The sequence below is a fragment of the Colletes latitarsis genome, chromosome 8 (assembly GCF_051014445.1).
Source record: "Colletes latitarsis isolate SP2378_abdomen chromosome 8, iyColLati1, whole genome shotgun sequence".
NCBI lineage: Eukaryota > Metazoa > Arthropoda > Insecta > Hymenoptera > Colletidae > Colletes > Colletes latitarsis.
The window spans coordinates 28,131,510-28,159,502 of record NC_135141.1 but is presented as its reverse complement, the minus strand read 5'-3'; the positions used below and the strand labels follow the sequence as shown (position 1 = coordinate 28,159,502).

General features: G+C 41.5%; 1 protein-coding gene across 7 annotated transcripts in view; it reads right to left on the bottom strand.

Annotated features, from left to right (window-relative positions):
• Positions 1–1,066: 1,066 nt before the first annotated feature.
• Positions 1,067–27,993, bottom strand: part of LOC143344550 (uncharacterized) — a 111,058-nt gene continuing 84,131 nt past the window's right edge. The window contains exons 9-12 of one of the 7 annotated variants that reach the window (XM_076770695.1): positions 27,011–27,236; positions 24,216–24,578; positions 14,206–14,460; positions 1,067–8,736 (exon numbers count right to left, since the gene is read on the bottom strand). In XM_076770695.1, coding sequence (XP_076626810.1) covers positions 7,538–8,736; positions 14,206–14,460; positions 24,216–24,578; positions 27,011–27,236 — 2,043 coding nt within the window. In that variant the 3' untranslated portion in view covers positions 1,067–7,537. Of the gene's footprint in view, positions 8,737–14,192; positions 14,461–24,215; positions 24,579–27,010; positions 27,237–27,993 lie in introns of all 7 variants that reach the window. The other 6 variants (XM_076770696.1, XM_076770697.1, XM_076770701.1 and 3 more) reach the window with 6 other exon arrangements.

The window sequence follows — 27,993 nt, the reverse complement described above, 5'->3', positions numbered from 1 at the left end:
ACTTTGATGACCCGATCTGACTGCCATATCGAGTTATTTTTTAAATAAATAAGAATTTTCGGTGTAGTTGCAATGAGATACATCCTAACCTATTTTAATAATCTTGAAATCTTTAAATAATTTTAATCGATTGGTTACTCTAATGAAATTAATCGATCGATGTCCAATGATGGACCGTAGATCTTTCATTCCGTTAAAAAATAATAAAATTTCTGTCTCACTTCTTATCGTGTTCATTTCTAAATCTGTTGGTAATGTCGCGAGTGACTCGAAGATGGTAATGGGGTTTCGAGACCCCATAAAAATGGGGAAAAAATACATTGGGTGGAAAGTCTACTCGTATACCTCGTCTATGCTCAAATTATCTTTGAATTTTTAAGTTGGTATGGCAGTCTGGGCCACGAAAGTCCATAAGGTGTAATGTCTAACCTCAATCTGGATCGTCTTGAATAAAAATAGTACCAAAAGAGCTAAGTGTTCGTAACTATGAATTATCAAGGTGGCGAGTTACTTACTTGAGAAGTAGTTAAACAATAGAAATATATTGAATTTGTAAGATGAAAATATTATTAACGATATATAAGAATCATTAATGTTCAAGGATATCTGTCTTACAATTATAATATATTCGTATTATTATGTACTTCTAACTTTTATTTTCAAGGGAATCGGCTACGGTCCAAATGCGTAGTTGAAAAGCCAGATGAAAGATTTTGGTTGGAGCCTGTATGAATTGAACAATGGACATAATAAAATTTCACGAAATATAAAGTGGTAGGCGGGTGTAATAAAATCAACATTTTATTTTGAAAAATTGAGACATACACAGATGCGAAAACAATGGTAGCACATTGGTAGCACCGATAAATAGACGCTGAAACGTATTAACGTTAGATTTTAGAGTGACTACGCGTGGGCTAATAATCGCTCCTTCGATCGAGCAGTCAGTTAGCAACGACGAGAATCGATTAATCGTCGATTCTGGTACAAAGAAATATCGCGAACATTTCTCTGTGTTGCTATATACTTGGCCGTAACAGCGAGTTTTTTTTTTTTTATTTTCGTTTCTCTTTTCTTGTTTTTTTTTTCTTTAATTCTTTTTGATAAATAGATCGAAGCACTCTTTTTCTCGCACTCGTTATGTCTCCTCGTAAAAAGCAAGAAACTGAACGAACGACAGCACGTTTCTTTGCTCCTCCGCCAGTCAATCATTACGACAATACATATATAATATCTAAATTGGAAAGGGTATATAGAAATACGCGTATCGATCCGCGATTCAAACTTTTTTCTCGTGTTTCTCAAAAAAAAAAAAAGGCAAGAATCATTTAACTATATAAATTACCTGATCGCATCCTCGTTAACAGTACGCTATAATAAACGACTTTAGAAATACATCAGACGCGCGATTAAAACAATCTCACCCACGATACGTCGTAATAGAGACAGGTAAAAGGAACTATCAAGAACTTAGCGGACTAACATTCGTGGCCTCTGCGCAGCGTTAAATATAATCTATTCGACGCCTTAAATTTAATCTATCGATTCGTTTGTCGGCCAGAGTGGCCTCGTCGAAGGATCAAAGAACAGTAACGCAACGAAGAACCGTCGAAACAGTCCAATAAACCGATGTCACATAACCTAGAAAATATCGATCGTTCGCGTGTCGATAAACCACGAATCAGCGAACGTATTTTACGTTCGACCTTAGGTACAGTGACAATGACCGACTTTGTTAATTTTTTAATCTCATGCTGGGTGCTCGTTTTACAATATCATTAACCTCTTACCAGTCCCAGCGGACATTTTGTGTCCATTAACGACTCGACTCGATTCGATTGCAAGCTTATTTTATTCCATAAACTATTTTCACTTCCGTTACATCGAAATAAGATTTCCAAGTAATCCGCTGATAGTTTTTGTGGGACTGGCAAGAGGTTAGGTTAGGGTTTGGCGTTTCGATGGCCAAATCAGACTTCGATTATCTACTACGCTACCAGACAGTACACTGTTCGAGTTTACAGCTGGACCCATGAATGTGCGTACGCCATAGCACTGCAGGTGAAAAGCTAATGAAAAATTTTTGGAAAAAAAAACTGATAAAAATACGTTCCGAGCTACCGTTAGAATATCAGACTTGAGCAATACATCTCTGATAAGGCGTTACATTCTAATGAAATATAACACTTGACGTAATTAAGATTTTGATGTAACCTCCGTAAATAGAGAAAATTTTTTTTTTTATCCAAATTCACTACATCTAACATCCAGTCACGGAGCTAGGACTTTAGATTTTAAATAGCCCGCCATAATTATGTCTATTATACAAGTTACACCTTCCATTTTTAAATAGCCCCCCACCCCCCCTCCTCCACTCAAATCCTATTATTCATTGCTCGAATTTTATCAGCAAGCAACGATTTCAATTCTGAGACAGTCTACCATAATCATAAGAATATTAGTATATTATAGATTTGTTATGGCAAGAGCAGCCCCTTCTTTTATATTCATTCTTCCTCTTACACAAGCGTTTCAATGTTTCGAGTCTTACCAGGTTACGAGTACAAAAAGACTTTCTTTTCTTACTTCCTATTATAGACAATGAATAAAACGACACTCAATAAAAGGTAAATGTGTATAAGTCGAGTTACGTCGACTCTGAAAAGATACTATGCAATTTAGTTTGTAAGTAATTTGTAAAAATTTACAACTTTCTTGATATCGCTAACGCGACGAAATAGTTACAGTAAAGGTTGAATGGTTTCATAGGGCGAATTAAATGCGAAACGACCATTTCTCAAATATCATTTATTTTTCAGCATAAATGGTATCGTATAATGTTTTTCGTACGAGATCATAATAACAATTTCTTATTTTTTTTTCACATAGACTTAGAGATCTTTCGAAGACAACTTCAAAAACTATGCCGCGCATGCATACATATTTCACTGTTAAATTAGCGATACTTTCGCGTTACGAGCAAATATAAAACGATACAAAGAATCATGTGAACCGCCATAAAAACCAAACGACAATTACAGAACGAAACATGAAATTGACACAACAACAAAATATCTATGCACGTGTACCGTTAGTCTTGTGAATTTATTTAAAAACAAATTTCTAATTCGACATAGAAACAGACAGTGCTCTGTTCGAACGGATATCGTTAACCCTGACTAATGTACGCAATTTATCTCCGTTCCCTCGTTTCTATGAAACCATTCGATCGCTTAACCTGTACCCATTTCTTCAATTCTTTCGCGATAAAAAGAATTAATTTCTGTCGGTCTACTTGGTATATAACAGCCATACAAATCTTATTGCAACCTGAATGAAATACATTTCTCAAAATATTTTCTGTACATCAGCTACATCTGACGAATGCACTACGCGTATATGTCTAAAGTAGACAACTATAATCCAAGGTAAAAGTGGCGAGCTTGTCTCTTAGGATGTTTACAAATTCATGTTACATATTTTGCACACGCTTGTAACCGCGACAAAATAAACAAAAAAGAATGCCAGAGTCGCGAAATGCAAGCGCACCCGTTTTCCACAGGAATGTTATGCCTTCTATCGATATAAATGCAAAAAACTTGGCACATTTTTTTCGTCGAGGTCAGATTAGAAAATCATCCTTTATCCATCGACGACGAGCCTACGTTTGGTTTCAGTTCAGTTTCGATCAGTCTAACATACAAAACGATGTAATAATAAAGACACAATAGAAATGTTATCTTATTCGAAAATAGTTTTCGGTAGTAGTTAGTGTAACGTACCAACGCGTTCGGTATATTACCAACTAAACTATCGTTTGTTAAAAACTATCAACGAGGGGTGTAAAACTTTCGTAAGATGCTCGTTTATTGCATCACTAATCCCCTTTCTTTTTTTGTTTATTTTGAAGAGTATTAAATGCATGCAAAATTTATACTGAAAATTTCTGAACACCCTTTATCTGTCTCATAGCGATGGCGTTTAGGTGCGATAGACGCAACATCAAACTGTAGAAAAACCAGTTTTTGCAGTACATCTCGGCGAGGATGCTTTATCATTACAAGAATAATATTCATCTAATTCTACTAGTCCAGAACACTTCGAATCTATAGAATCGTAAGAGACTCTGTCATTGGCACTAGAAATTACTTCGCAGTGTTTCCTTTCCACCTAAGATTAACTTGGATCTAACTGGAGTCTCTGTTTCGGTTAACCGGTAGAATTTATACATGCCCCTTTGGATGAGTCAACGATTTCTTTGGCCAAAATTTTAGATTCGGTCACTACTTGAGACGTACCTCACGTTTGCATTGTAAGAAGGAAATGTTTTGTTTTTTATTTTTGAGCAACAAGGTATCGATGGCTTCATCATTGGCACTATCATTGTTTACCTTGATTGTTTCAATCAGCCTTACTCGTTTTTGTATGGCAAGGGTTTATGATTTATCTCTTTGATTCGTTAATCACCGATAGGAATATCACGAAAGTTGCTAGGAATGAGAATTTTGATACTGTTCAAAGTTTTCGAGTACAGCCATATTTTACTTGTACTTTTGATCATGGGCTGTTCAACAGCTTTAAACTCCAGCGTATGATCTGTCGTTAATCTCTAAACAATTAATTTTTCTGTATCTCAAACTTTAAATAAAGCTTCAAACTGTACACATTTTGTATAAGTTATTTGAAATTGAATTTAGAAATAATTGAGGATAAAGTATTTATTGTGTATAATAATCAAACTTTAACCATTCTGTACAAGTAAAATTTTGATTTTAGACCTCTGTAAGCTACGTAACCTAAAATTTGTTTCAGTACTTATTTTCATAACCTTCTTAAAATTCACAAACTCTATTCAAATTTATTTCTCTCTAATATCATAATGGTAAATCTTGTCATCCATATATGGGGTAGTCAAAGTGTTAAGGAGCAACTTAAACAAGGAACAGTTAGAAATAAATGGGACACTTTAAAACGATATAATATATACATTCATTCAGCCTATAAGACTAACCTCGATAGTTTCAACATGATTTAGATTCGAAAACGTTGAACAGTGTTAGCATGAACTTCACAGAAAGAATATTCAAGTAAAGTTTGAATGAGACAACAGGGATATCGATAGTGAAGTATTTTTGCCAAAAACCAGTAGATATATCAATAGTCTTTAATAAGTAAATCCAACATTTTTCACTCTTTCGGATCCCCTTAAAAAGTAGGCAATTCAAAGTCTAAAATTAGAATTATATACAATCTAATAACACGAGTCTAACCTCCATTTATAAACTACTCAAGAAATAGGTACTGGTGGTATTAAAAGACAAACGTTAGCCTCTATATTCTCATAATTTATAACAATTACACGAACCTCATCGTCAACGTGTTTATTCGATACAACTGACAAAGTCACATAACGTCGAGTCTATATTACTTCTATTACGTTACTTTTCTAATTTTAGATTTTGATTTGCTCGTCTCCGAAGAAAGGACCCACAAAGAACGGGATCGATTAGAAAATATTGAATAGGTAACCTTACGATCGTTGTCAAAAGTGTTCATTATTCGGGAGATTGTACGTTCTCTCTAATTTTGTTTGGGACGCAGTTCCATTTCGTGGTACCATTTCTGACACTCTCTGCTCCTTACTGTTCAGAGATCAATCGACTCCTTTGGTTTCAACCATGATGTACAGCTGAAAGGAATGAAACCCGGTCCCGATAAAAAATTCTACGAAATCGCGAGAGCTCCTCGATGCCACGAGGTTAGTCCACGAGATCAGATATTCGAAGTGCTTCCCAGAAGTGTTCGGCTACTTCTTCTATCATCGCGATCCGCGCAGATTTACTTTCTTAACTTTCGAGGATCGTACGAGGTCTCTACGCTTTGGCACAAAGATCGCGGCACGTGAAAACGGTAGTAATTGGATTTGAGCTCGACGAAATGTTCGGTAGAAACTCTACTTTCAGGGACACCGGGGGCGCTGCTAGTCGGGTCACGGAGGTTCTTAATTTTTTTTTTCTTTTTTTTTTTTCTTTTATTCCCACGAGGAGGTCTCGAACAGCGAATGGTTTGTTCGCGATCTACGCTTTTTGCCCTTTTCTCGACGCGTCCAGGCTGACTCGAAACCCTGCTAGATCCTAGAATAATCGCGATCGCGGATCGAGGCAGTCTGATGGCGTCGAAGAGACCTTTAATCTTTATATATATAATATATAATACGATAAAATTCAAAAAATACAACCGTAACTACGTTAAATCGAACGAAAGGACAACAAGATACTTATCGTCGTTACTTTCGAAAACGATCCGTCGAAATTCGGAGCTTCTCCGTCGAAAAGCTTTTTTCATCGATATTAGGAATTCGTCACACTTAAAAATGCAAAAGGTCGACGCGAAGCTTTCGAACGGCTCACAAGGATAGAACGAGTCCTTCGGGGCATTAATTTGGTTGAAACTTCCCACGTGTTTGTAGATTCATAGTTTTTGAAATATTTAGGTTATGTTATATTGCCTTGGTTACAGATTTATTTCAAATAATTGAAGAGTTCTGTTGTGGCTCATGTCAAAGTATATAATTACTTGCTCATATTTATTCTGTGACGAATGGATTTTTTTTTCATTGTGTTTCATTATTTCTTTTCAGACACTGTTGACAAAGGTTTAATTTATTAATATTTTTGTAACAAATTTGTACTAGTACAAGAAAGCGTAGAAGATAAATTTTTTTATTAATTAAAAATTACTCGTTACGCACGGGACTCGAACCCCGGCCCTCAGCGTGGGAATCTTCGAACGTTACCTATGAACCACAACAGTAATCCATAATTGTTTTGAAGTAAATCTGTAGTCGAGGCAATAATAAAGCTTTAATTATAAATATTTCAAGAATTATTGAGTAGCTACCCTTCGTTTCGACTAAATGATCCGAATAACTCGTACTCTCCTTGTCAGAATGAATTCGATATTACGATCCAGAAACCGTTGCGCCGATCACGAACACGTTCGTTAATTTCATCGACGACCGATACAATTAATAAACATCTGACAGAGCAACAACCAAATCGAGGAGTTTCTTTTTGGTCTATCCAAGCAATTTAGAGCGGACGTCGGTCACCATAGGAAACGCGTTCGTCGATATGCTTCCGCCGTTGGTCGACAGACGTTCGTCGTTAAAAAGTTAACGACCCATGGAAATTGCAACGCGTACCATCAAGCATTTGCGGCCAACTACGAGTACACGATCAGACCTATCTCTGAACCGAGTTTACAACGGAGTGTCTAGAGAGTCTAGTCCCGTCCATACATTTTGTTCGTTGCTCCACGCTAAAAGCGTCGTAGAATAAATCAACCACTCGACGCGTCCTCGATTTGGCGAACCGTCCTCTCCTGAAAGACCATCACGAAGAGACGATTCGCTTTCGTTTCTTCGCAATTTGCTATCCGTTCCGAGGTCTCTCTCCAGCCGCTTCGCGAACGACAAGGTCGAGTACGGGTCTCGTTAATTTAGTAAAAAAATTGTTGAAGCGAATACGGGATACGTTCATTCCTGCTCGACGCTGATGTCGACCGTTCTGACCCTGGACGAGTCCGTGGGAAGCAGCTGAAGACGCTCGGGCTCCACGTCGAGTATGATGATACACATGAAGCTCTTCCCCGACGCCTGGTCGCGCGGATAGATGGTCACGGGGGCGAATTTGTCCACGGTGCCGTCGACGTAGGCGCGCAGCTTCCTGTATACTTGAGGGAAGTGTCTTCTGAGCGAGACGCCCCTCAGCTTCAGCTGTCCCTGGATATTCGTGAAGCTGATCTCCCTGATCCGCTTCGGGGTGTTCTGTCCGTTGTTGCCCGGCAACGACGTCAGCACCAGCATCTCCGGCGACTCCATCTCCCTGGTGATGTTGCAGGGTGACGTGGACTGCTGTCTGCCCTGAGGCGAGGCGGACGACGAGGACGTGTGGTGTCTGCTGGCCGTGTCCAGGTGGATCTTGGCGCACCTGGACACCAACTGTCGCTCCCACTTCACGGCGCCGCTGGTGGGCACCTCGCTGACCACGCACACGGCCACGTACAGCACCAGCCTGGTGTCCGGGTTGTACGACTTGCACAGCCTGATCACCTCCGCGTAGAGGTCCGCCCCCATCTCGCTGGCCAGCAAATCCGACCATCTAACGTAGGTGGGCTCGCCCAGGTCCACGAAACCGTTACCGATGAACTTCTCCGCGGCCTCCGGGCTCGAGAAGAAGCACTTTACGGCCCCGCGACCGTGGGACGCGTGGCCGCGCTTCGCCAACGCCGAGATGTGCTTCAGCGTGATGGGATCCTCCTTGGCGGAGGACAGCACCTGTTTGCAGAGGCTGCCGGCCCTCGAGTGCAGACAGGTCCGTCGATGGCGCTGCCAGTGAGCTTTCCTGCACTCCCTGGAGCAGTACAGGCAGGTGCAGTTGTGACAGCTCTTGTAGCTACGTCTCGCCTCGGCCAGGGTGGTGGAGTTGGCGCACTTGTTGTTGCGGCAACGGACCATCTTCTCCGCGGCGTTACCCGCCATCAGGCCATTCGACTCCTGGTTGTTGTCGAACGAGACCCGCCGGTGGCGCAACGGTCCGCCCCTGGACTGCATCGACGTCGCTTTCGAGGGTATCGAGTCGCTGCCCTCGCTCTTCCGTCTCACCAGCTCACCCACGTAGTACGAGGCGCGCTCCTCGGTGGCCCCTTGCACGTCCATCACGCTTCTAGCGGACTCTGCGACATTTGGTAATCGTTGGGATTCGTCAGTACCGTGGACAGAAACGGGAATCGGACGTACGCCTACGACGATCGTACCGGGTTTACCGCTTGGACCACTTGAAACGATTTTGTATCGGTAATTAGGAATCTGATATTTTGGTAGTAATTGTAAAGCAATCTGTTCTTTTTTTTAAATGAGATTCGAGGGTGATTCTGAATCGTTGTCTGTACTGAGTCAATGAAAGGACGAATTTAAGATGAACATACGTATAGGGTGTTCGATTTATTGGGAGCCAAAATTAGACGAAAGAATACTAATTTGTTGATTAAGGCTTCGTTAGAAAGTTATTAACGTTTAAAGTTGCGCCACAGTGTTAATAATTCTTTAACGAAGCCTCAATGAACAAATTAGTATTCTCGATTTTCGTCTTATTTTAACCTCTAGAATCCACCGTTAAATTTTTGCTATCTAGATGTCGAACACCCCGTATACAGCGGCGAATTTCGACAGCAATGTGTGGCCGTGTTGCTTGATATCGTCGATACGTACACTTAATAGCAAAATGGACCATTTGGTGTGGCCATTTTGATTCCAACAGTGATTACAGAGAGAATCGTTTCCATCGTGCTTTGTCCACAGACGGTGTCGGTACGATCGAGCGTATTGAAGCAGAATGGAACGTGACAATGTAAGCGATGCCGTGTATATGGAATGAAAATGATTACCGTGATGTTTCCCTGTGACTGCAGTGTTAGTATCTCCCGATAAATATCGAAAAAACGATGCGAGCCACGCGCTTATCGTGGTCGCGAGCCGGTTATATGCGTGAACTGAGAAGACGGTTTACAATTCCGTTCTTTTTTTCTTTTTTTTTTTTTTTCTTTAATCACCCTCCCGAGTGCCTTTTAAGCTCGTAGTGCGGTTAACGAAACAACTGAAACCAAGTAGCAAGAAAAAAAAAAAAAAAAGAAAATGGTAAGAGAACGTAGACAAAAAACTTTGAAAAGGCCTTACGAATTTTTGGCATTTTTTAATCATTCGCGTTCTTCTGCGTTTTCGGGCGGTCTCGGCGTCATAAATGTAATTAGCTCCGGGTCCCAGAATGGCTAGTTTCGGCACCGCTAAATTCGTCTCTGATCGATAAGCCTCGCATCGAGACGTCTGTATTCAAAGGAGGCGAGATGCTACGATTCCGCCTCCCTGAACTTTAGACGCCGTTTCTTCTCTGCAAAGGTGTAAAAAAACGTAAGTGCAACTGAAAGGAAACAAGAAAACTAGAAACGTCGCGTCGCGCGGTTTTGTTTGTTTCTTTTTTTTTTTTTGTTTATTTCTTCGTCACCCCGACGAGAGAGTGTCGCTTTCTGTCGCCGATCGTGGCTGAGAATGAGTCAAGCGATCGAGGAAACACTGGGCTGGAGAGCGATTGCGAACGGTGCAACGGGACCAAATCGTTCCGCGAAAGACGATTCCCGGTGCACCGTTCGCGGGGAAACGGCGTCAGCGTTTCAGTGTTCTTCTTCTTGGAATGAATTTTTGCATGCTTTTGTACCTGTACCTTCCGTTCGTCGTCGAAGGTGTCTCAGAGCTAATCGATCGAACTCTGCCTGGATCATTTGTTTTTTATTGATTGTATGAAAAGAATATTTCGAAAAGTCTCAAAAAAATACAGGCTGTTCGGCCACGCCTGGGAAAAATTTTAACGAGGGATTCTAGAGGCCAAAATAAGACGAAAATCAAGGATACCAATTTGTTGATGGAGGCGTCGTTAAAAAGTTATTAACGTTTAAAGTTGCGGCTGTAGAACGGCAATTTGTCCATCTTCTCGAATTTTTTTCTCGAAAGTGCGCAAGATTTCGAGGGTATGTCTATCGACCAAAAATGATTGCAATTGAATCCTGCAACTAAAAATAATTTTTTTAGAACGATTTGGAATTTTTTTTTCCGTCGAAAAATTTCACATCTTTTCGAATTTTTTTCTCGAAAATGCGTAGAATTTCGGGGGTATGTGTAATGACCAAAAATGATTGTAATTGACCCCCGCGACCGAAAATAATTTTTCCGAAAATTATTTTGGCCTCTAGAATCCTCCATTAAAATTTTTCCCAGGGGTGGCCGAACACCCTGTATACCGAAGATTGTGGGTCGTTGTAAACACGTTTGAAGTGAAATAATTTCGAAGTAATGCTTGGAATATTTGTGTATTAATTTTAAATAAAGTTACTTTCCAATACTCGTCTTAAATAGTCGATTCCTCGAGCCAACGTGAGTAAATATCAGATTGTGTTTGTTCGAATAAAAATAGTTTTACGTTCGACTAGAGGGCTCGTGACACAGTTTGATCGTTTAATCCCGGTCCACCCAGTACATCTAATACTCACCAGAAATACATTTGAAACGTAAAGTATTATTTAATTAACGAAATAAAACACCTTAAAATATAGAAAACTTATCGTAATAGATGAGAGTCATTGTCTTCTTTGTGCCAATAATAGTATAATACTGTCAAGTTCGGTGAGAATGTACACGAAACGCGAACACCGTATTTCGTGATGTAGAAATGAGAACAAAATGGAGGATTCGTAGAAAAACTAGACACAAAGAAGAGACAGAGTGTGGAGAAAGAGGTAAACGGGTGTGCTCGTGAGGGGGGCGAGTGGCGACGAGGCGAAGAGAAACAGAATCGGAGCGCATAAATTGGGGACGACATAATAGGACGCGCAGTGGTTTCACGATTCGTAATGTTAACATGTAAATTTCATGACGAGTCGGAGAAATCACGTGGAAAACTAAAATAACGGAGGACGGAATCTCTCTTTTAACCTGGTCATTAAATTTCTCCATTATTCCACAATTTCCTGAACCTTCGCCCGCTCGCGGTAGCGTAACAATATTATCGCGCACTTTTTAAACGTTCGAAATATCTCCGGAACGAGATTCTTTCGTAAATTAATGCTACGACCGGGTCTCGTTCTATTCAAATCACTGTTTATAAATTATAATGAACGTTCCGGGATCCATTTAGCCCATGAATTATTAATTCTCATCGCGATATCATTTGACGTAGATTTTACAAAATGCCGCCCCCTCGGGTACGGTTACGATTCGCCAATTCGTTTCATTTAAGTTCTTGGGAAATTACCGCGGTGCGAATTCTTCTACGTGCCTGGCAGAATAAAAACGGGAAGATAAAATCGAGTGGACTGGTCGCGAGACATTTCGTCCTCGCGTTTAATTTAATATATTGATACGAACTCATGGGGGGGAGGGTAAATAATAGCGACGATCTTGTTAACGATCGAGATTATTCATCGTTGATTTGTTACTACAAAGTTAAGATTCCTTTTATCGTTCTAAGTGGGGTCAGAGTATCCAATATGGCCGCTCGTAATGTTTTTCGAAGCATTATCGATCTTTAAAAGAATTTAAAAAATCCTAATTAAGTTTAAAAACCTATTTTTAATTAAAAAGTTACGGGCAAATTGGTTATTTTTACCGAAGAGAAAGATTCCTTTTATCGTTCGAAGAGGGGTTAGAGTATCCAATATGGCCGCTCGTGATGTTTTTCGAAGCACTAGAATTATCATAGCTTTTAAACGTACGATACACTATAGATCTTTAAAAGAATTTAAGAAATCCTAATTAAATTTAAAAACCTATTTCTAATTAAAAAGTTACGGGCAAATTGGTTATTTCTACCGAAGAGAAAGATTCCTTTTATCGTCCACGTTTTAAGTGGGGCAACAGTATCCAATATGGCCGCTCGTAATGTTTTTCGAAGCACTAGAATTATCATAGCTTTTAAGCGTACGATACACTATAGATCTTTAAAAGAATTTAAGAAATCCTAATTAAATTTAATAACCTATTTCTAATTAAAAAGTTACGGGCAAATTGGTTATTTCTACCGAAGAGAAAGATTCCTTTTATCGTCCACGTTTTAAGTGGGGCTACAGTATCCAATATGGCCGCTCGTAATGTTTTTCGAAGCACTAGAATTATCATAGCTTTTAAGCGTACGATACACTATAGATCTTTAAAAGAATTTAAGAAATCCTAATTAAGTTTAAAAACCTATTTTTAATTAAAAAGTTACGGGCAAATTGGTTATTTTTACCGAAGAGAAAGATTCCTTTTATCGTTCGAAGAGGGGTTAGAGTATCCAATATGGCCGCTCGTGATGTTTTTCGAAGCACTAGAATTATCATAGCTTTTAAACGTACGATACACTATAGATCTTTAAAAGAATTTAAGAAATCCTAATTAAATTTAAAAACCTATTTCTAATTAAAAAGTTACGGGCAAATTGGTTATTTCTACCGAAGAGAAAGATTCCTTTTATCGTCCACGTTTTAAGTGGGGCTACAGTATCCAATATGGCCGCTCGTAATGTTTTTCGAAGCACTAGAATTATCATAGCTTTTAAGCGTACGATACACTATAGATCTTTAAAAGAATTTAAGAAATCCTAATTAAATTTAATAACCTATTTCTAATTAAAAAGTTACGGGCAAATTGGTTATTTCTACCGAAGAGAAAGATTCCTTTTATCGTCCACGTTATAAGTGGGGTTACAGTATCCAATATGGCCGCTCGTAATGTTATTCAAAACACTAGAATTATCATAGCTTTTAAACTTACGACACACTATAGATCTTTAAAAGAATTTAAGAAATCCTAATTAAATTTAATAACCTATTTCTAATTAAAAAGTTACGGGCAAATTGGTTATTTCTACCGAAGAGAAAGATTCCTTTTATCGTCCACGTTTTAAGTGGGGCTACAGTATCCAATATGGCCGCTAGTAATGTTTTTCGAAGCACTAGAATTATCATAGCTCTCAAACGTACGACACATTATCGATCTTTAAAAGAATTTAAGAAATCCTAATTAAGTTTAAAAACCTATTTCTAATTAAAAAGTTACGGGCAAATTGGTTATTTTTACCGAAGAGAAAGATTCCTTTTATCGTCCACGTTATAAGTGGGGCTACAGTATCCAATATGGCCGCTCGTAATGTTTTTCGAAGCACTAGAATTATTATAGCTCTCAAACGTATGACACACTATCGATCTTCAAAAGAATTTAAGAAATCCTAATTAAGTTTAAAAACCTATTTCTAATTAAAAAGTTACGGGCAAATTGGTTATTTTTACCGAAGAGAAAGATTCCTTTTATCGTCCACGTTATAAGTGGGGTTAGAGTATCCAATATGGCCGCTCGTAATGTGTTTCGATGCACCGGAATCGATCGCTAATTAAGTCTAGAAACCGGAGTATGGATCGTATGGGTGTTAGCGAATTTTGAAAATACAGTTACGATGAAATTGCATGTTAACATTCGAAGTAATAGCACTGCGTGTAGCGCGAATACACAGGCGCAGATACATACACATATAGAGTTGGTTTGGAAGTACATTAGGTTTTGAGCTCTCGAGTCCCTCGAGAGGATCTGCCTCAGAACGAAAACTTACATAGTCCTCCTACCTTGGAGGTCTTGGCGTAGGTCGCTGCAGCTCTTCCCGGCTTTCGCATTAGCCTGGCCGACGTTAGTTCGATGTCGCATGGTGGCGGATGTACCGGTTACGACTGGTCCTGGCCCAGGACTCGGGGTACGCGACGCGGATGGCAGCCCGAGGAGGGAGTCAAGGACGTCCTCCAGGGTCGTGGAACCGGGGCTCGGTTTGTTCCGCAGAAGAGCTGCCGTCGCCATCGCCTCGTCCGTATCGCTCTGGCCCGATCCTAATCGGTTTCATGCAGGGGTCAAGAAAGAGACAGAGACGTCCGCGTCATCCTCTTGGCCTCGAACACGTTTGTTCGTTTTATCGTACGTGGTTCGTGTGTCGTCCTGTCTGATCGCGCGTGTGCTCGCGATCTCATTGCTCTGTGCAATTCAACGCCGTCGACTGCCACGCGAAAATTGTCCACTTCAAAATACCTACGATTTGCTACGAAACTTATTTCCTTTAACATCCGATCTTGAGAATGAATTTTTGCAGGTCAGTGAAATACCTTGTTAATTGTATATGGCAGTCGATGCGTTAAAGTGCTTCAAGTAGCGGTCGATCAGGCTAACCGTGCACGTGGATTACAAGCAACAGCTGTCGCTCGGATAACTGAACATCTGAAACCATTCTGTATTCGAGAAAGGCGACGTTAGTTCCATCGATTTTGTTATAATTTTAGGCGGTCACTAGTACGGGGGCGAGGTACGTTCAGTTATCCGGGTAACGCTGTTTTCTGTTTCCACTGCACGGGTTGATGTCCGTTGGGGGAATCTTTTCCTCCTTTTGGGGTTGGATAGTGTCGTCTAGTTTGGTCGTGTTGAGGTTTTGCACTTGGATGGCTACAATCAGTCGGACTATATTGAGTTGCTCGTCAGTCGGTGATAGTTTGTAACGAAATTATTAAATTGATCCACGAGGGAAGATTAATTGCAATATTATTCACAGATATTCAAGATGATTGAATATTTGATTACGCGACTGATTATAGGTCCAATCCGTTTGTCCCAAATTCAGAAATATCGCAAACAAATTAAACGCTTTGCGGCAGAATGCGAACGAATGCAAGACCGTCGCGCGATACGTGGCAGCCGGAAGCATAATTGCAAACTGATCGATGCGAGTACCGTCGAAAAGCATTGGGTCTCGTCGTGTCGTGTATAGGCATCGATTGCTACTTGAAGCATTTTTACTGAAAGCACGCGTGCGAGGCTCGACGTACGCGAAAATGTCGAAAAACCCCTCAGCCGACCATCAACGTTCTAGGGTGCTCGTCACGTGTTTCGTTGGGGTGTTAGTCAAGGATCCACTTACGCGCCACTTTTTTCGGTAGACGTCTATTACAGTCTCTCTCATAGTCACGCTGCAATCTACACAAGCCATGTGGAACTGTTGCAGGTAGCGTGACAGAAACTAAAGACGTCGCCCGATTACGTAGCGTTGCAGAGATCGTAAGTTGTCTAATGACAGATAGCTCCGCCCAATCCCCACTCTCGAGGCTCTTGGGCGATCTCATTGGCTCGACCTAAGCCAATGAGGACAGTTCACGTGACCGGGGAGGCGGTGCAATTCGATTCGTCGACAACTTACGATCTCTGCACAGTACACTGCAGTGTTCCAAAACGATATAAACAGGAGAACATTTCACTGAACAATTTGTTACTTGGTAAAGGTGGTGTGTTTGGTCAGCTTTCAGGCGTTTTGGAACACCGCGCGTCGTCCTTTAACGAACCCACGGACTTACAGCAATCTCGACGTTCTCCCGTGCAAGTGTTCTTACCTCCATCGAGCCGAAACGTAGCCGGTGATCCGTCCGAAGTGTCCTCAGAACGTCGACAATTGCTATAAAGATCGTTTAATCGGAGGTTATCCTCCGTCTTTCCCAGACGAACCGTAACGAGCACCCCTGTATGTATCCGTCTCAGTGAAAGTCTCGAATAAGACTCGAGCAAACTTCGAGACAGAGTTGGAACGCGAAGACGACAAACGTTCGATGAGACGCTCGTGTTGTCCATGTGAAATGCTCTACACCAGGGTTTCCCAAAGTACCGCCCACCACCCACACGTGCTACTCCCCAAAGAACACCATTGAGACTTGGAAACATTCAACCAATTTTACATATCGATATTACATATCAAATAACACAGGGTGATAGGCGGTGAGACGACTTTGGGGATCCCCGGTTCTACGCCGTCGGGACGTCCCCGACGAATCGTGAAGGTACGACGGTATACAGGGTGTTCGGCCACCCCTCCTGGGTAAAATTTTAATGGGGGATTCTAGAGGCCAAAATACGACGAAAATCAAGAATAACAATTTCTTGATGGAGGCTTCGTTAAAAAGTTATTAACGTTCAAAGTTCTGGCTGTAGAACTGCAATTTGTCTACGTTCTCGAATTTTTTTCTCAAAAGTGCGTAGGAATTCGGGGGTATGTCAAACCACCAAAAATAATTGTCATTGGCCCCCACAGTTAACAATATTTTTTTCAGAACGATTTGAAATTTTTTAATTTTGGCGAAAAATTTCACATCTCGAATTTTTTTCTAGATAATGAGTAGGATTTCGAGGGTATGTCTAACCACCAAAAGTAATTGTCATTGGCCCCCACAGTTAATAATATTTTTTTCAGAACGATTTGAAATTTTTTAATTTTGGCGAAAAATTTCACTTCTCGAATTTTTTTCTAGATAATGAGTAGGATTTCGAGGGTATGTCTAACCACCAAAAATAATTGTCATTGGCCCCCACAGCTAACAATATTTTTTCCAGAACGATTTGAAATTTTTTAATTTTGGCGAAAAATTTCACTTCTCGAATTTTTTTCTAGATAATGAGTAGGATTTCGAGGGTATGTCTAACCACCAAAAATAATTGTCATTGGCCCCCACAGTTAATAATATTTTTTCCAGAACGATTTGAAATTTTTTAATTTTGGCGAAAAATTTCACATTTCGAATTTTTTTCTAGAAATTGGGTAAGATTTCGAGGATATAGCTATTGACCAAAAATGACTGTAATTAACCCCTTCAACTAAAAATAATTTTTTTACAACGATTTGAAAATTTTTTTTTTTCGTTGAAAAATATAGGCACTAACCCCCTGACGATTTTTCTTAAAAATTAGTTTTTCATTTTTAACAATTCAGTTTGACGCCCTACAGAAAAGTTGTCTAATACTTCTTTGTAGGTACCCATAAGCTCTACTTCAGAAAAAAGTTTCATTGAAATATATTCACAATTGGAGGAGTTATGGCTGTTTGAAAATTGGACCATCTTTATGGAGTTTTTCTCATTTTGCGGGGTCAAGGACCAACTTTTCGAATATTTTTGCAATTTATACGTATTCTTCATCAAAATACGCGTAGTTTGCTTTTTTAAACATTAAAATCGTCCAATCCGTTCAGAAGTTATTTTAAAGATACGCAAGAAATTTTCGCGTGACATTTCTGGCCCGAAATTATATTTTCGGTAAGGAATTTTTTTCTCGAAAATGCGTAGGATTTCGGGGGTATATGTACTGACCAAAAATGATTGTAATTGACCCCTGCAACCGAAAATAATTTTTCCAGAAGAATTTGAAAAATTTTTTCTTCCCCGAAAAATTTCAGCATCTACCCGATTTTTTTTCTCGAAAGTGGATAGGATTTCGGGGGTATGTCTATTCACCAAAAATGACTGTAATTAACCCCTTCAACTAAAAATAATTTTTTTAGAACGATTTGAAATTGTTGAATGTAATTCTTACTAACTTTTTAACGAAGCCTCCGTCAACAAATTTACATTCTCGATTTTCGTCTTATTTTGGCCTCTAAAATCCCCTGTTCTTCCCAGGGGTGGCCGAGCACCCCTGTATACCTCTCTTGGACTTCTTCGTGCGTGGGTTCTTGGATGTACGGGGGGAAACGGGACGTAACTGATTCGTAAAATAAAAAAAAAAGCAATACAAAGAGAACTAAATAAGAGAAGAAAAAAAAAAAGTACAAGAAAGTAGGATGCGGGTGTAGGAATCGTTGACGCCCACGATTTGTCTTCACCTGTCGTCTACGTCTCTACGGTTTCTACTTGTACTCTCTACGTGCAACAGCTACAGCTACCAGACGCTCACAACGCGCTAGCCTAACTAGCGATAACTTTCTCTCGGGCGGAGCTCTCACGAAAGCGCAGAAGGCAAAAAAACGAAGCTGAAAAACGGTACTCTTTGAACCTGGCGCGTTTATCAGATAGTTTTACAGGTGGGGGAGGGAGGGGGGGACCAGCCTCGTGTCTCTTTTTGCCGGAAGAAACGGCGGAACGGTTTCTTTCTTTTTTCTTCTTTTTTCACCCCCGTTTCACGCTCTATTTTCCGTGATGGAGGTATCGGCACGACGGGTGCGCGCGCATGCGCACACGCGCCACGCGGATACAAAAGCCACGGGTGAAAAATAAAAATCAAAAGACTTAGGGGCGAGGGGGAGGGGTCTGAGAGAAAGAGAGAAAGAGAGAAAGAGAGAAAAAGAAATACGAAAGCGGGCGAAACAAATACAGCACTTACCGTGACGACACAAGCAGAACGCATCAACCAAATTAATCGACACGCGTACGCATGGATACTCGACTAGAGATACTGCAAACTGGGGGTGCGGGTGTTCAAAGGGGGTGGGTGGTATACTCGAGTCCGACTAGAGGCCACACGCGTTACGATTTATCGAGTGGTCGGTCGTACGACGGACTGCAACGACATCTATCGACTGTCAGACCTCCGAGGGGGTGGTTTTTGCACTAGAAATTAATCCATTTTGCGAATCATGTTTACCCTTTGCGTTATAGATTTGCCCATTCGCGCGTCATGGTCCACGTTTTGCGAATCGAGTGTCGAGAAAATTTAGTTTTTTTTTACGCCATTGTAGTAAAGATGAAATCAGATTTTAGGGACTATCGTAAACAATTTTGCTAGCTTGACTCGACGTTTATGGAAGCCCTGTTAGAAAGTAACACACTCGATGACCAGAAGGAAAAATTTAGACAAGTGGAAAGAGATTACATTAACCCTGGAATTCCCTGTTTTCAATGAAAGTTTGCAGTAATTTTACGTTAACAAAATGATTCTTCCGTGTTTATTTACTTTTTACAGTTGGGGTACACACGGTGCCCCGGTACAGCGTTAGCGGGATTACGCGAGGGTGTAGAATTGCAGGGTTAAAATCGCGAACAGTGTGCTTCCGGTCTGGTCACCGAGCATAAACGCGATTCGGTTGCGGGAAACGTGTCCGACGATAAATCGATACGAATATGGCCCCTCGATGGAGGAAAATAAGAGCCAGAAGGGGGGTTGGGGGGTTGGATAAGAGACAGAGAACGTCGAAAGAAGATCATCAAGAGAATTCCCGAACGTAGGAGAAAGGAACGTGAACGCAAACAACGCAAAGGGTAATGACAATAATTTATTGTTGTCAAAGGGTAATTACGCTCTACAAAGAAATGATAAATCGTTGGTGTGTCCGAACAATAAGTACGGAATTACTTAAGAAAGGCAAAAAGCACCGGCACGCAGAACCGTCCGGCACGAAAGAGAAACAGAGACAGACAGATAGATAAAAGAGCGTGTGTGTGATGCGCGTGGTGGGAGAGACGCGAATGAAAAACGCAAAACGAAGTGAACACCGGTGTAGTGATCGATCGTAGCGGATGCAACTTTCACGTGTATATCGTGGGCTCAAGAGTCACACAACGAGCAGACGTAAAGAGAAAGAAAAAAAGAAAAAAATAGAAATAGAGAGAAAAAGAAAAAGAAAAAGAAACGAAACGCAGAAATAACTTAAAGTGTACGACGCTGTGCTTACCGACGGTTCTGCGAACACTGCACTCGTAATTAAATGAGTAACAATAATAATGGCATAATAATCATAATAATAATAACAATAATAATAGTAATCATAATTAATAATAATTAATCATAATAATAATAATAATATCAACGCGTTTTGCAATAATGAACGGTGTTGTATACGAATCGTACTGTTTCTTCGTATCTATATATATATATATAGAGAGAGAGAGAGAGGGATATTTGTAAATTTATATATGTATAGACCGAGCTAGCTATAGTTAAAATATAAACGCGGACAACTTTACAGTAAACATACATGAACGCAAAAAAAGTAAGACTACTGGTAAAAGTAAAGGGGAGGGGGGGGACTAAATCTGAGACGGGAGTTTCGCAACAAAGATACGTGGAGAGCTAAGAGGGGGACGTGTACTCCGGGAGCAGTCGGGGGAGGTGTGGTTGGTGGGGCCTTCACGGGGGTCTTCCAACGACGAGGGGGGCGGTCGTAACAAAGTAACAAAGTTTACTAGAAAATATTCTCGTGACGAAAATCAATAGAAAAAAAGAAAAAAAAAATACATAGAAAGTGGAACTCATAATCGTGGTGTGTGTTTGCGTGTAAAAACTGAACGAGGCTTACAAAAAGTCTTACCGGGAGGTCTCTCGACGCGCCCTGGCCACCCTCCCGAGGAAGGCTGGCCGAACGACGCCGAGAGATCGCCCGTGGAATGACGAAATATACGCGACGTCGACGGTGTACCCAGGAAATCTCGTTCCTTTCGTTAACGGATCCCCGATTGTTGTTAGTTTAGGCGTTACTGTGTACTCTGGACGCAGGCGTCGACGTTCGACGGAGAATTTCAAGACGGAGCGCGCGTAGAAAAGTGCGTGGACGTCTTTTCCAGCTTTCAATTACCCTCCTTGGTTCTATGCTTGAGTTTCGTTTTCGGTAACCGGAAATGCGCGCGCGCGCGCGGGAGACCCGTCCAGACCCTCGAGCAGTTCCGCGTGCAGGGGATCAAGCTGACGAAAACGAGAAAACGACAAACGAAAAGCTAAAAGGTTCGTACGAAAAGAGAGCGCGAGGCAGACACGATTGTCCTTTGTCGACCCTCGAACTTCGTACCTACGCCGAACAATGAAAGCACTGCGAGTGAACATCCCCACAGAAGGGTCTCATAAGCGATACGAGATTACAGGCTATGCAGTCGCTAAATTATACTAAGTCGTACGAGGTTTTAATCATTCCTCTCTGCAAGAAGATGACCGCGTTCAGGAGCTATCGCTGCCTAGACTGTCAACTTCACGGCCCTTTTTGTGATTTTTTTTTTAACGATAGGCAGGCTGTTTTGTACCGAGACTTTGTAGATGTATTTATTCATCTTCTGAGCATGTACAATATTTTTTTCATGGAAAAATATTGAAAATCGTGGGAGTTATAACTTCTTGTTTAATGGCTCTTTTGGAAAGGGTGCTCCAATGGGCTTCCAGGGTTCCAGATAATTTGAAACAGAGGGGGTTAAAGTATCTTCATAGGGAAGGTTGTAGTTATAGCAGGGACTAGGGAGAAGTAAAAATCCTGATAAATAAAGAAATGGCGACGCTTCAAGTTTCGAATTTCTATTTGTTAATCGTTCTCTTGCCTTTAGCGTATCAAAAAAAATAGTAAAACTCAATATTTTTTTAAATCTCTGGTTTCAGTGATGAAGGCGTATCTGCTGAATATTCTCTTCAAATTTGAAGTAAATCGGTTTGCTAGATCTTGAAATATCATGTAAGCCAGTTTAAATGCGTTTTTTTTTAAACAAGAAGCTATAACTCTCGCAATTTTTAATATTTTTTGATGAAAAAAATACTGTACACACCTATAAGACGAATAAATATATCTGCAAAATGTCACTGCAAAACAACCTACCTGTCGTTAAAAAAAAAATCACAAAGAAAGACCGAAGAAATGACAACCTAAACGGTAGATCGTCACAATTAATTTTCGTCTGTTTCTATACATTTTAAACGTATACGTTGTTTCCCTCGTATAAAAATTAACAATACACACGATCATTCCATTTGCGACAGAATAGCCATCGATTAATCTTTTAGCCTTGAACGTCACTATACATACGAGACAATTGCACATGCATAATTCAAAGAGTAAAATTATTCGTAGGTGATGTCTTTCCAAGTATTTCTTTGTTCTCTTATATAATTTCGGTACTCCCCGGAAAACAATATACAATTTCTTTAAAAGTATAATCAAGCATAAATAATCCAATCACAAATATCGTTATTTAATATTACTTTTAAATTTGTGCAATTATGCATCGCATTTTTTTTTATATTATTATAGAAAAATATACTTCGTATATTAACATTTCTTAACTATTGCTTCCGAAGAAGACCAAAATACTAAGAAAGAATTCGCCTGGCGATAATTTTCTATTTACGCCAACTAATAACTTAAATTTGTATTTCAAAGAGCAAAAGCTACCTTTACAAATACAATAACGTAACGCGAATACTTGTCAAAAAATATCTACTTTATCCTGCAACCATAACAACTTCTCTGTAACCATACTAATTCAACAACATCCTTCAACAACACCTTACACCGTTCAAAAAACATTCCAAGTAGGAAAATTTTTAATCGCTAGTAATTATCTTTACTTTTTTTTTTTTTTGTGGCATTTTCTCTTCGCGAGTCACTTATATTATACGATGCGATAGAAAAGCGACCAAGTGCGTAAGAAGTAGCGCAACAGCGAGAACCGTGAAAAAGTATACAAAGAGTGCAAAAAAAAAAAAAAATAAAGCTGCGTATAATGTACAAGGGCAGTGGATCTTCCAACGTTTGATCGATCCTCACGATTTTCGACGCTCTCACGAGTATATATACACGCGCAATATAGGGAAATTGTCAGAAGAACGAACGTCGATCCGCGAAAGTAATTTACTTTCGATCAATCGCCATCGCGACGAGGCACTAAAAACAATTGCTCTTACGATCGAAATTCTCGATGCGAACGGAGATCGTTCCGCGACGCGAAAATAATAACGATCACGTGGAAACTGTGAGATCACGACGCTCGTGACGAAAACGGTTGCGAGATGTCGATTGGAAACGATCCCAAAATCAGAAACGCGTACGATGACGAACGTGACGGACACGGCCCGTGGCAGACCAGTCTCGAAATGCACGTCAGAGGAAGAAGAAGCTCTTCCAAGAAGATCGTTCACTGCTCCCTGCCAAGTGGCGAGAAAAATCGGGATTTGAAGAGCAGAAGACGTCAACGGGACGCATAAACACTGAAACAATTCAGATAAATAATATCCTGTACGTCTTCGTAATTTGGGAGTCGAGGAACTGATGAAATGGACTTTCAACAGTCGGAAGATGTGAAAGAACGTCCCTATAAATTGCCTAAAAGCGTTCCTTTAACCCCTCGAGGCAATGGATGAATAAACAACCTTGAGAAATTTTTGAAAAATTTCTAATTCGTCACAATTTTGTCTTGTGTCAAGGGGTTAAGAGCAGATCGAAGATACCAGGACTTTCCTGAAAGAACGATTGCTAGAACAAACATCGTACTAGATAGAACGATACAGTAATTCCCATTTTCATCTCTGAGTATTGCTTACAGTGTACCGTGAAAAGTGAATTGGATACACACAAATGAATATTTCTGTATTTTTCATGGTATCTTTGCGGAAGTATTACCAACGAATTGGCGACGTTCTCCCGATGAAAACGAGTCCAAACACGATCTGGTTCGATCAAAGGCCTGCACTTCCTGCGACGGTGGCGCCACCATCGCGCGTCATAAGTCCGTAAGTAAAAGTGGTCGGAACGAGGTCGTGTTTGGGCTCATTTTAATCGGGAAAACGTCAGCGATCCATCGATGATGATCTCGCGTGGATACGACGAGTAATATAGAAATTTCAAGACTCGTTGATACCGTCGAGATTGGGGATTACCGTAGCCACGAAGAATCGTCCCTAGATGCGACTCGAATCGTCTTCGTCAGCTTGGGCCTAGCGAATCGGCGGATGAACGACGGGTCGGGGGATCGTCTGTTATCGTGGGAACGCGATCGAGCATGTGTCCCGTTGCTGGTGGAAGTTCGCGACCGTGCGTGTTCTCTTGTTCGATCTCTTTTGTTTTTTGCTTTCCGCTAGGCGAGCAGCAACTCACCGCGGTGATGGCGTTGCTGTTGCTGGGGTTGCTGTTGATGATGAAGCTGACGATGATGATGATGGGGATGGTGGTGGTGATAATTGAGCGACGAGGACGGCGACGGGCAGAGACTGCTGCCGCCACCCAGTTGCTGCTGCTGTTGCTGTTGCTGTTGCTGTAGCTGCGCGTCGTCGCGGGTCGGCGTCAGGTCCAAGAACAGACCGGAAGTCGCGGAGTCGATGCAACTGCAGGACTCAGTGCCCGTGGCGTTGCAGCCTGGACAGCAGTCGGTCTCCGTGGCCAGACTCATCGGTGTCTCCGGCGAGTCCACGGGCCTCGTGCCAACGAACGAGCTCTCCATCCAACACAGCTTCACGCTCCCTTCGAGGACAAGTTTCATTTCATTAGACACACATCATGAGGGGAACTCGCCACCGACGTTCTGGTTCGAACATCACCGGTCCCGCTACTCCGCGCAGCGATTCGTCAACGAGGAGAGAACGTGGCGAATGCAATCGCGGGTCTACGGTTACGCAACATGGCCGCGGATTATTCGTGGAACAACGTTCTCTATCAAGGAATCGCCAACCAAGTTCGCGGCGACGTCCGAAGCTTAACACCCGAGGCGTCGATCGATAAGTTCTCTGTCGAGGCGACGCGCGGCACAGCGATTAATTCGTATTAGTGAAGCTCTAATACGGAAAATATTAATTACAATAATAAAAAAAAAAAAAAAAAAAAAAATTAAAACGCAAACAAGCTGACGTTACAGGCACGAAAATGTGCAGATCGGATATCGGCATACGGGCACACGTTAGTGACAGATCGCACGTCACAGCACAGTTAGTAAAATGCTCGATAGCGAGACAAAGCTTCGAAATCCGAACACCGTTCACTGTCCGGTGATCCACATGTGGGTAGCGTCGATCCCTACCCGGGAGCACGCCGAATATAGAACGAACGCAGGCTCTATCGACAGTCTCGTATACTTTTTAACCCTTTCGCGGGGTCAGACGGAATCCGGAACGTTTAGCTTTTCTGTTCCCAGGCCCACGTTTACCGAATGCAAACGACGAGAAGCTACGTATTCTCTTTTCTGGAATAGCAGATCTAGCAACGTGTTGGGTGAGATTGTCGTGTGATCGCAGGCTCTCCGACTGTTTCGATGTATGCGAAAATATGAACAAACTTTACGCATTAAAATATACACTTTCCGTGCGCACCAGGGACAAGTTTAATGCAAAACTATTCATTCGAGCGTTCGCCAGGCGGTATCAGGCGCCGTTCCAGACCATTCCAGGTAAGGGGAGCGAACGCGTCGATGGCATCGACGAGCGTCGCGAAGTGACCAGCCCCCAGCCACGTGTTATCTTCAACGCTGTTCTCTCGATGTTTGTTTTAATTTCGTCTTAAGGTCGTCCCGAGTGGTAAGTTCGCCCGCACCGAAAAGCGTACGGAGACAGAGGGGTGGCGATTTAAACTTCAGGGTGATCTATTTCGGTGCCACGGCGACCGCAGGGGCCGCAAGGCTATCGAAATAGCAACCAGTCGCCTCTGCATACTTTCGGCGAGACTCTCGCGATTAAAGACGAAGGTAGAGGCGAAGACGAGCTTAGGAGGAGGTCGGGACAGAGTCGCGAGAAACAGTCCCGAGGAGGATCCTTCCTCTCTGCCCTTTCGCGTCGGAGCGACCGTTTCTCTTGCGCTCTCCCCGGGTTTCGACCTCGAGCGAATACCTACGGTCTGGAAATACGATTTGGTGTCAAGGTTGTTACACGCACTTCAGGAACCGGTGTATTTCGCTTGACAAACCACCGACGATCGCAGGGGAGGTCCTCCGTTAGAGAGCAGTGGTTCCTATAAATTTCTTATCATCCATGGGAGCTTTCCCTGGATAGACCTCTGAGGGGGGCCTGCAAACTTGCACGAGTCCGTAAATCGATCGTTCGAATTTGAAGTAATTCGAAATGTGTGATTGTTTGTTTTTTATTTAACGTTAATGGACTGGTATCGATTAAAAACACCGATAGAGAGGTGTAGATGTAAACAACAGATAATATAATAAAGCCAACCCAGACCTAAACTTGACCGCGCCCAATGCAGCTGCTGCACTTCTCATTATCGAATAACAAAGCGTTGCAAATCACAAATAATTCGTGCTTAAAATATAATAATAGAACCGGATATATCCGATAACGCCACTCGAAGGTTTCTGGTAGCGTCAATTCACACGATTATTCGGGGTCATCGACGGAATCGGGTGGATCTCGGAACGAGAAGGAACACAGCGATGTACCCGCGCGTAAACGAAGGGACTGTGATACTCTGAAAAGATACGGACGGTATTGCGAGCACGTTCAAGTGCAGCATTCGCAGAATGAATGGGGGAGAGCCCTGGCGTGTACGAGGATACTAGTTTTGCCATCGTGAAAGGCCGGGTTCGCTGAATGGGCGGGGTGGTGGTCGGTCTTTGAAAGCGATTTTCGTTAGTAAACAGAACGACGAACAGAGACAGCGAACTGGTAGGTGCTTTCGACTAGCGACAGAGACGGAGTAGAACAACAGAGAGAAAGAAGATGTATATGAAACTTATTTTACAAACATTCCGTCGGAGATGAGATAGATAGTATGCTGTGTGTATATCAGAGACAAACAGAAGAAGAGAAGGCGTCTAGGCCGCGGAGCGGATGCAGAGACATAGAGAACACATCAAGATGGAAAACTCAAAATTACCTTTCTCGTAGAGAGTAAAAGTGGTGATGGTGTGGTGGTGGTGGTGGGATGTTTTTTGGCATGGGTTGTTTAGTGCTCACCTCTGGGGCTGGTTGACCTTGCTCCGCCCCTGTCGTCCCAGTCTTCGGGTCGAGGGCGAGGCGACAGCCTGCCACCTCCAGCAACCTCCTGACCGCTTTGCACGTAATGCACAATGGCCGAGGTTACTTCCTTTATCGAGTTCCTTACTTCTAGCTGCTGATTCGTTGTCTGCTGCTGCTGCTGCTGCTGCTGCTGCTGCTGCTGTTGTTGCTGCTGCTGTTGCTGCTGTTGAAGAGAACGACAGTTTTATTTCAACGTTAGCCCCGCACAAACTAAGCTCCGGAGCTCGCAAGTTCTACCGCCATTTTTTGTTGTGGCGCTGCTTTACAAAGTAGAGGAACTGAGAAAGATCGTAGGAAGACGGTTCAAAATGGAAATTCCGCCCATTCTTCTGGGGCTCCAGAGCACCATTAGTACGCATTCCTTGCATTTTGAAATATTGAAATCCTCTAATCCGTTCAGGAGTTGCTATATTTTAAACATACGCTCGAAATTTCAGGGTAACTTTTCTGACCACATATTACATTTTCACTAAAGAATTTTTTCCAAGAAAGTGAGCTGGATTTCGAGGATATGCATATCGACTAAAAATAATTGTAATTGACCCCTGTAACTAAATATAATTTTTTTAATATGATTTGAAATTTTTTAATTTCGTGTAAAAATTTCAGTATCTACTCGAATTTTTTTCTCGAAAGTGGGTAGGATTTCGAGGGTATGTCTAATGACCAAAAGTGATTACAATTAACCCCTGCAACTAACAATATTTTTTTTAGAACGATTTGAAATTTTTTAATTTTGTCGGAAAACTTCACACCTTCTCGAATTTTTTTCTTGAAAATGGGTAGGATTTCGAGGGTATGTCTATTGACCAAAAATGATTACGATTAACCCCTGCAACTAACAATAATTTTTTCGAAACGATTTGAAATTTTCTTTTTCACCGAAAAATTTAGGCACCTATCTCCTGTCGATTTCTCTT